This window comes from Ciconia boyciana, chromosome 9, assembly GCF_034638445.1.
Source record: "Ciconia boyciana chromosome 9, ASM3463844v1, whole genome shotgun sequence".
Taxonomy (NCBI): Eukaryota; Metazoa; Chordata; class Aves; order Ciconiiformes; family Ciconiidae; genus Ciconia; species Ciconia boyciana.
Genome location: NC_132942.1, coordinates 22,950,480 through 22,959,083, shown reverse-complemented (window position 1 = coordinate 22,959,083; position 8,604 = coordinate 22,950,480). Strand labels below are relative to the sequence as shown.

Sequence of the window (8,604 nt, the reverse complement as noted above, 5' to 3'; positions counted from 1 at the left end):
AACTGGTAAATTAATGGAATTACAAAATTCAGCAGAAAGCCAATTTATGGCAACCCCCAAAATAAGAGGAACTAAATGAGCGGCCCATCTCCTAGCCTACCTGTCATTTCTAGATAGTCCTTCACAGCAAATAGATCTGAGCTCAACTCTCCAACCCAGCCTGTAAGCCTAACCTTACCTTGACCTTAATTATTATCTGGAAAATAATCTCTCTAAAGAACTAAAGCCATAAACAGATTGCAGAGGAGGAGAAGTTCAAATCTCCCCACAGTTCCACAATAACCAGTTATGTATCTCATCACCATCTAATGCTGCATGTTGAAAACCAAGATCTTCATGCAAGTATTTGCCATTTAAGAAAGCTTTTTCCCCTGTTCTGGTGATTAAAAACATACTACAATTCTACTACTAGTATTACATGACCTCCGAGCCTCTAAAAAGTTTATTGGAAAATCTGTGAACTGCACATGGGGACTTTACTGGCTCCATCTGTGCATCAGTGAGCAAAAAGATGGAAAACAACCAGAATTTTGAAGTAAATCCACAGCAAATGAACGGTAATCTACGTGGTGTTTATTGTAGATATAGTGAATTATGAAAGCCATTACAGCCCACTATTTATTTAAATGCTTTTTCTAAACTATATCAAATCCTAGCAGCAAATCAGAACACCAGTTTGACTTTTGCACATTTCCTGGTTTGATTATATAAATATTTATACAGTGAAAAAAAATACTTTGCACTCCCCACCAAAACCTTCTACCCAGCAGGAAACCACTTGCAAATGACTGAGGATGAGAAATATTTAGGGAGGTTTCGGTGAGTCCAGGTTTTCCCCTGCAATGTTAAGGGCAGTGGTGTCTTCAGACCCTCCTGCGGTATATTGGAGCTCATTAAATTTGTTTAAAAAAAGAGCAAGCCATTGTTAATTAACACTAACATATATTCTGGCTTTTTCCACCACAGAAACCCATCTATTTTGCAGGAGAGGGAAAAAATGCAACAAAATAAGAAGACCCTGTAGGAGGTGAAGATCAACCCCAGGCTGCTGATTGGAAGAGGGATCACCCACGTACAGAGGCAATGCCAGTGCTGACACACTTCATGAACGTGACCCTTCGGCCGTCTCATGGCCAGACCTGTGAAACCTGCAGCACTGCTCACAGTATTTGCTGAACACCTGAAAAGTCCCTTGGCCATGGTTCCAGGGCTGCTCCCTGCAGCAAAGAGTGCCCTAGCTTTTCCTCCAGAGGATGGAAACCGGCTCCTCTCGATGGAGCCAGTGATGCCATGGTGACCTGGCCAGCCGTAGCCTTAAGGAGGGTCTGCATCATCTCACCTGGCACTGTCTCACCCACCACTTCTCACCACCTCTCAGCTCACCAGCAGCTCGCTCCAGTTGGCGCTGGGTTTGAGGAAGACGAGAAACTGGTGGTCTTGGAGGAAGATGGACACCTTGAGCCATCACCTGGGCGTGCTGGCTGCTGACCAGGCGTTTGCCTTCCCACTCAGAGCCCAGTCCCAGCACAGTTGGGAAAGTGCCTTCATAAGCACCCTCTTGCAGTGATGAGCAAGACCAGTGTGGCTTCTCCATGGGAAATGTCGCCGAGAGCCAACAAAGTGCCCGAAAGGAAATTGGCTGCTGGAAATGTGGCAGGTCACTGAGGTCCAGCAATGAGCACAGGGGATCACCTGCATGCTTGTGCACAATTTTTTGTGCACTACGGGGTCTGGCCTGACTCTGAAACACTGGCTGGGAGAGGAGAGCACTTACTGCACTTCTCTTTCCTGTCCCAGCTGGAAACCAACACGGCTTCTCCTTTCCTGCACGCGGTTTATCCCTCCGGCAGCAGCAGGTTGGTGCACCCATGGAAATACAGGGCTGGAAGGGATCTCCAGGAACATCTCCTCATCCAGGATTGTGCTTCTCCATCCGTGAAAGATGCTCATCAAATCTCTCCGTAACAGGTACCAGCGATGGAGACCCCACCACCTCCCCAGGTGCAAACTCCTCTTCCCAGCAGCAAACCCAAGGTGGTCTTGGCACCTCGCAGGGACCCTCAAGCATCTTGCAGTCTATGCACACCGAAATGGACCTCAGCCTTCTTGTGACAGTGTGATTCGGTCTGTGCTTGGCTTGTGAGCATAGTCCACATGCTTTTTGGATGAATCACTCTCCAGACCCCACCACCTCCCCAGGTGCAAACTCCTCTTCCCAGCAGCAAACCCAAGGTGGTCTTGGCACCTCGCAGGGACCCTCAAGCATCTTGCAGTCTATGCACACTGAAATGGACCTCAGCCTTCTTGTGACAGTGTGATTCGGTCTGTGCTTGGCTTGTGAGCATAGTCCACATGCTTTTTGGATGAATCACTCTCCAGCTGCTGCTGACAACCTTGACCCCAACAGAGAAACCTTGTTGTTTTTTTTCCCCGGTTGTTTCTGGCCAAGTGGTGACTCAGCTGTCAGAGGTGAATAACTCTTCATGCTTTATCTGAACACTCATTAACCATCCAGAGCCATAAAAAGCAATTTCTTCAGGGCTCCCTTTCCGAAAGGCTGTATTTTGAAGCAAGAGGGCTGGCCTGAGATTTAGCGGGAATATTCATAAAGATGCTCAATAAAAATAGATCTCCAGAGCACAGAAGCCTTGTATGGTTCTGGGTCATATGGAAGAGGGTTTTATCAACAGTGAGTGAAGGTCTAGGCAGAAAAGAAAGGCAGATCCTACCTGCAGCACTTAGCGAAGCCTACAGCCACCTCATGGAAATCACTAAGGACAAAAAGCATTTGCTTGACTCCTACTTTTGCCCCAGGACCTGCTTGTTTTTCATTTATCTTCTTTTTCTTCTTCGTCTTTCTCCGAAATCTCAGCAGCAAGGATTTCTTCATCTTCTTGTGCTGTAGAAATCACACGAATGGTGACTAAACTATCAGAAGATTTTGAGAATATTTCTTCTCCCAGGTGGGTGCGTGCTTTGTGGGAGGTGATAGGCAATCTCTGGTGCACTGGTGATTTCGGTGGGATCAGACTGAAGCTGGAACCCTGCAATCAAAAAAAAAAAAAAAAAGGGGGGGCATAATCAACCTTAGCAGACCCTTGTCCACTACGCCCAACCACGTTGTCTGCACTGTGCAAAGCCAGGCAGGTGTTTTGTGGAGTTTCACTGCACTGGACCTCATCACTGGGATGTCAGCTTGCTGTCAAAGATGACCCCTGTGAGAAGGGCAGCTGGATTATATCCTGCACATCTTGAGAGAAGTGCATAGAGATGAGTGCAATGCTCACACCTCCTGCGCTAGCTCTTGTTTTGCTCCTGAAGCAGCTGGAGGGATTGATTTTGGCAAAAGCTTGGCAGAAGTGGTGTTGTGAGGGAACAGCCCCGCACTGCCCTGTCCTAAAGCCTCCTTTAGAGAGGAGCCTCAGAAACCTCACCTATGGACGCGTCATGGAGAGGGATATCCTTCTAACGGGGTTCTGCTAACCCCATTAGTGAGGTTGGCTCCTAATACGTATACCCTCTGATGATGGGTCTTGTTGCCACTACTGTATGGAGCACACAGTGCCACTGTTCACCACTGCCTTTAACTGGTTATTAATTAGTGTTAAGCACTGCATTGTGTGAAGCCTCGTCATGCTTTTGTGAAGGACTGCAGAAACGCAGTTACGCTCAGCATCTCCCTGGATATTTACCCAGCCTCAAGGCCACCGTGCGCTCCCTATCAGCTGCTCTTTCACCTCCCTTTACATGTCCAGATGTGACAGTCTGCATAACTCCATGGTAGGAAGGGTAACAACAAGGTCTGCATGGAGATAGGACCTTTTTTTTTTTTTTATGAGTTCAGCAGAGACACTTGGAAGGGGAAAAAAAAAAAAAAAGCCAGGCCATTTTCTTTTTCAGTTGCTCATGACAAAAAAGCAAGGGTGATTTCACGGCAGCTCATGCAGAGCTGGCAGCATGGCGTGCCTGCTGCTGGGGGCCTCGGCCCCAACCGCACCATGAAAGCTTCGCAAATATTGACTGGCCTGTGGATGCTGGATGACAGCATCACCCTCTGTCCCGCCAGCATGTCAATTAATTATGAGTGGCTCTGTCTCTGGCACAGAAGAGATGTTCATCTGTGGCTATAGCCCAGCTAGAAACTAGGCTCAGGCTTAGCATAGCTGGGCAAAAAGTCAATGTATTTCCCTTTTGTGTTGCAAAACAAACCCTGTGGGACAATGACGTTCTCCCAAGGCCACGTGTAAGATGCTGGACCACCCCTTCCCATTTGCCTGTGCTATGTCAGACCCCCATGACCTGAGCTCACTCCTTTAAGGCACCTTAATGACAGTCTCTGGAGCTCGTTGGGGAGAGCAGCAACTTGGCACATAAGGAAGCAAAGCCAAATTGCCATCCTCCCCACGCTGACTTGTGTCACCTGCATCGCCTTCAGCTCCTTCAGCCTCCACCGGAGCTGCACCAGTGTCCCTTTGCCCCCCATCCTCCCCGCGGCAGCCAGGGCAGCCTGGAAGAGCTTCGGGGTGTCGGCTTTTGGGGGGATGATCAGCGGGTCTCCGGGTGCTCCCTTCTCATCTTTGGGTTTATTGTTGTTTTTCAGCATCTTCCTACAGCGAGGAAAAGGAGAGATGACTTCAGTCCGAGGACATGTTATATTAGCTGGATTTTATAATGCAGAAAAGTCAGACTTTAAAAGGACAGGGATTTTTTACGCCTTAGGAAGGACAGAATAACAAATCTAAGGAATGCTAAAAACGAAAGTGAATATTTTAATAGATTTTTAAGCGGATGCACTTTGGCCACGTTCGTTCCCGAGGTGCACCCGCTTTTAGTAGTGAAGCCTTGAAGCAGGGTTGGGCTGGCTCTGGGCATCGCCAGCCTCCCCAGCCCGGCAGTGAGGGGCGGGTGCCCCCTGCCGAAGCGCCGCAACTCCAGCCCGGCTGTCCTCCGGGGACGGGTGCCTAACGCCTGGCGCCTGCAGCAGGAGTTTTCCCAGTGCTTCGCACAGAGAGAAATCTCCCCTGCAATCTTGAAACCTGTACTCTGCTTTTTTTAAAACCCCACAGGCTAGAAAGCAGCAGCCCGACACGCACTTGGCCTTTTTACGCAGCAGCTTTTGAGACTCCGGATAATGCACCAAAATCTCGTTCAAGTCCTTTTTATCCAAAATGAAGAGGTTAGCGAAGCCGTGAGCTATGACATTTGCTGTTCGGCGATTTCCCCCTCCTGCCGCTAGCAAGCTGAGAGAGACAGGGCGAGACGTTAACGCTGTTATTAACAGGCTCAGCACAACATTTGTAATTTAAAATCTCCCTTTTCCCATTGTGTCCCCTCATCTCTCTCTTTCAGAGGACTCAGCGTTTAATTTTCACTCCTGAAGAAATTTTCCAGGCCCAGTTTTTAAAGAATGCTGGGAAATGTTGGCATGGAGTGCTATATAAAAAATTATTTGCTTTTTTGAAGGTTTAAATATTGCATTTTACACCACTCTAGTGTCTGCTGGGCCATAGAGAGGCAAGCTCTATCACTGTGTTACAAATTGGTACAGGACTTTACATGCCCATGAAATGGGCAGATTAATGCCTAGGAGGCTGTTTTAGTGAAACATCTTTTCTTACTCGTTTTCCCATCCCTCCGAATACCTCTGCTTACTGTCACTAGCTCCCCAGGCAGAAAACAGCACGATGACAAAAATAGTGGAAAAGCTCAAAGAAAAAAGCTGTAATTTGTGTAGCAGACACTGCTCAGTGTTAGTGGCTCTCAATCACAAAGATTAATTAGGGCGTTGCTGATCTCCCCACCTCCTACTCTTCTCGCCCAGAGCCCGCAAGCTGTATTTCCCTGGCTCCCTGGCAATGCTTCACTCACCTTATTTCTCCAAACACGGATCCGGCTTTCAGAGTCACCAGCACAGTTTTGCCATCAGGTCCCCCCAGCACCTGCACTTGTCCCGCCTGAATAATGTACATCTCGCGGCCGATTTCTCCCTGCAATGAAGACGGGTGCTGTGTGGGGTGCCCAGAAACAGGGAGACCTTATGGATGTCCTGCATCTTGCTGGAAACCCCCACGACCACACTGCCCTCTCCAAGCTCTCAAAATGCTTTGTCCTGATGGTGCTCTCTCCCGAGCATCCTCATCTAAGCATGCCAAAGTCTCCTCCAGCTCGGCAGGCTCTTCCATCTCTCCTGCTGTTCATGGCTGCAGCAGAAGAGGTCAGCCTTTGCACAAGACCAGCTGCAACCAAGGATGTTTTTGCTCTGAATTCCCTCCCTGTGAAGCGGCTTGATGCCATGGAGATGGGCCAGGCCTGGCTTTCCTCACTCTGCATTGCTCCTAATGCCCTGCACAGCCCAGCCACAACACCGGGGATGAAAGGGCACCCAAGCATCTCATTACCTTCTTACACACGTAGTCATTAGGCAGGTAGACCACTGATCTGAGCCGCTTCAGCATGTCAAAGATCATCTGCCTGTCACAGCCCTGAGCCAAAACAGAGTCAACAGTGCCATTAGCCTGTGCCGGCATGCCAGGCTTCACCAGCCAGGACCCACGCTGCAGAGGGTACCTGGAAGAGGGCCACTTTGCTCACGATGTTGTAGTTCACGTCGATGGCGATGTCCAGCCTCATCTTGTCTGGCAGCTGCACCAGCAGCTCTGACTCATCTGTGAGACAAAGCAGAAAACTAGCTGTTTCCAGCACTTGATCCGAGAGTGTGTCCTTGGTGTGGCAGTGGGAAAGCAGCCCGCATTTTGGTGGCAGAGGGCAGGAGCCAGCTCGCCCAGAAAGGTCTCCTCCAGCCTCTGCCCTCTCAGCAACCTTCAGGTTTAAAGACAACAGGTGATGGAGAGCCACCCTTCACATTATCCCTGCCCTAACAGCTCTCAGAGACAGACCAGTAAGCCCAAGCCAGCATCTTTCTTGGCCAGGAGAGTGGGCGCTGAGGTCCTGCGTGATAATTTACTGGCAGGGTGAGCTAGTAGGTTTGCTGTTGGACGCGCTCTGGCCAGCGATTGCCAGTCACTGCCCTCTCCCCAGGAATCAGTGGGTGGGATGCTGGGTCACCAAGGTGCTGCAACCTGGTGGCAGCCTATATACTCTATCAGTGGGCAAACAAGCCCGTATAGCAAAGAGTAAAATAAGCCACCCCCCACCCCAAAACTTTAGTGCTATTTGACAGTAATGTTTCAGCTCTGCAAAGCAACTGCAGTAAAACACATGCAGTGCAAGTGTTGACGCTTGGAGCGGTTGGATCTCACCTAGCATGCCTTGTGAATGCCACGTGTACTCATACCACATTTTCACCCGGTTCTGAACAGTTTTGGGGATTTTGTAGAAGTTCATGTATTTAATGGTACTGTCCATGCAGCTCCGATAGTAAGTTTGCCCTGCGGTAGCGGCGCCGACCACATCTCTCATCTGAATGGGAGGAAGGGGTGGAAAAGATGTTTTAATTGCTGTCGCTTATCCATCACACAGGTTAAGCAGTCTAGAGCATGTATGCTGAGTCCTAACAGCATCTGCCAAATCCTTTTTGTCTTCCACCAGTGCAGAGCAGGTCCTTGCACAGGGAAAATAAACCTGGAGATACAAACCTGTGGACCAGCCCCACTGAAACCTTCCCCATCTGAGGCTGGGAACCCGAGCTGATTCCCTCTCACCTGCCCTATCATGACGGAGAAAGCAAAGACGCCCGTGAAGTAGTTCAGCAGCTGAAAGATGATCTCGAACAGCGTCCTGGGGTCTGGCAGGCCCCCAATGGTGATGAGGGTTTTGACTGCCCAGTAGTAGCAACGGATGTAGCTGAGAGGAAAAGAGGAAGCAGTTTTGAAGGCATTTTGGGTGTGAAGGCCTGTTTCACTCCTCGGTACTGTGCTCGTATTCTCTGGCCATGGCAAGCCAGAGCCTGCTGAGAGTAATTACAGGTGATGGAGGGAAAATTAAGGGGCTGCAGACTCCCCACTGCACCTGCAGGTGCTTCTGGAGATGCTACAGGAGCAGAGGGGTGTAGGGACCCTCCAGAAACCACTGTGTGGGATGCTCAGCTGCTCTGGCTACTCCCATTTTCTGCTTCTTTCAGCCGCACTACTATAAATCAGCAACATATTTTCAGCAACATTTACACTTTTAGAAATAGTCAGGGGAAAAAAAAAAAAAGGTTTGTGAGCAAATTGTGGGCATGGGACTCAGGAGATGTCAAGTGAATTCTTGATTCACTGGTCTTGGGCACTCCCTTGGATGTAATAGTATCTTGGAAGTGCCACGGTGAGGGGATGAGGTAGCCAGTGTCCCTGGGAATGAGGGTGCTGGGCTGGTCCAAGCGGCCTGACACATGGCACCTAGGACCCAGTTTCGCAAGGTGTGCAATGCTGCATCAAGCCCTTAGGTTCAAAGCACAGACCCCCGTCTCCAAGCACAGCTTCAAGCCTCCACCCTGACCTGGCAGCAGGTCAGCGTGAACAGAAACAGGGCTCACACTGCCATCCCGTTCAGCCAGGGAGTGTTTCCTTGTTTCCCAGCTCCAGGTTCCCAGTTTTTCAGCTGCTTCGACCTACCATTGCCTTCCATCTCAGCCCAGCTGCAGCCTCCTCATCTTGCAGCACT

General features: G+C 49.6%; 1 protein-coding gene across 5 annotated transcripts in view; it reads right to left on the bottom strand.

Annotated features, from left to right (window-relative positions):
* Nucleotides 1–2,828: 2,828 nt before the first annotated feature.
* The window catches only part of CNGB1 (cyclic nucleotide gated channel subunit beta 1), a 33,459-nt gene continuing 27,683 nt past the window's right edge, over nt 2,829–8,604 (bottom strand). For 2 of the 5 annotated variants that reach the window (XM_072873367.1, XM_072873372.1), the window contains 8 exons: nt 7,662–7,803; nt 7,260–7,419; nt 6,568–6,665; nt 6,399–6,482; nt 5,869–5,987; nt 5,094–5,240; nt 4,412–4,607; nt 2,829–3,044 (listed from right to left, as the gene is read on the bottom strand). In XM_072873367.1, coding sequence (XP_072729468.1) covers nt 2,829–3,044; nt 4,412–4,607; nt 5,094–5,240; nt 5,869–5,987; nt 6,399–6,482; nt 6,568–6,665; nt 7,260–7,419; nt 7,662–7,803 — 1,162 coding nt within the window. Of the gene's footprint in view, nt 3,045–4,322; nt 4,608–5,093; nt 5,241–5,868; nt 5,988–6,398; nt 6,483–6,567; nt 6,666–7,259; nt 7,420–7,661; nt 7,804–8,604 lie in introns of all 5 variants that reach the window. The other 3 variants (XM_072873369.1, XM_072873370.1, XM_072873371.1) reach the window with 3 other exon arrangements.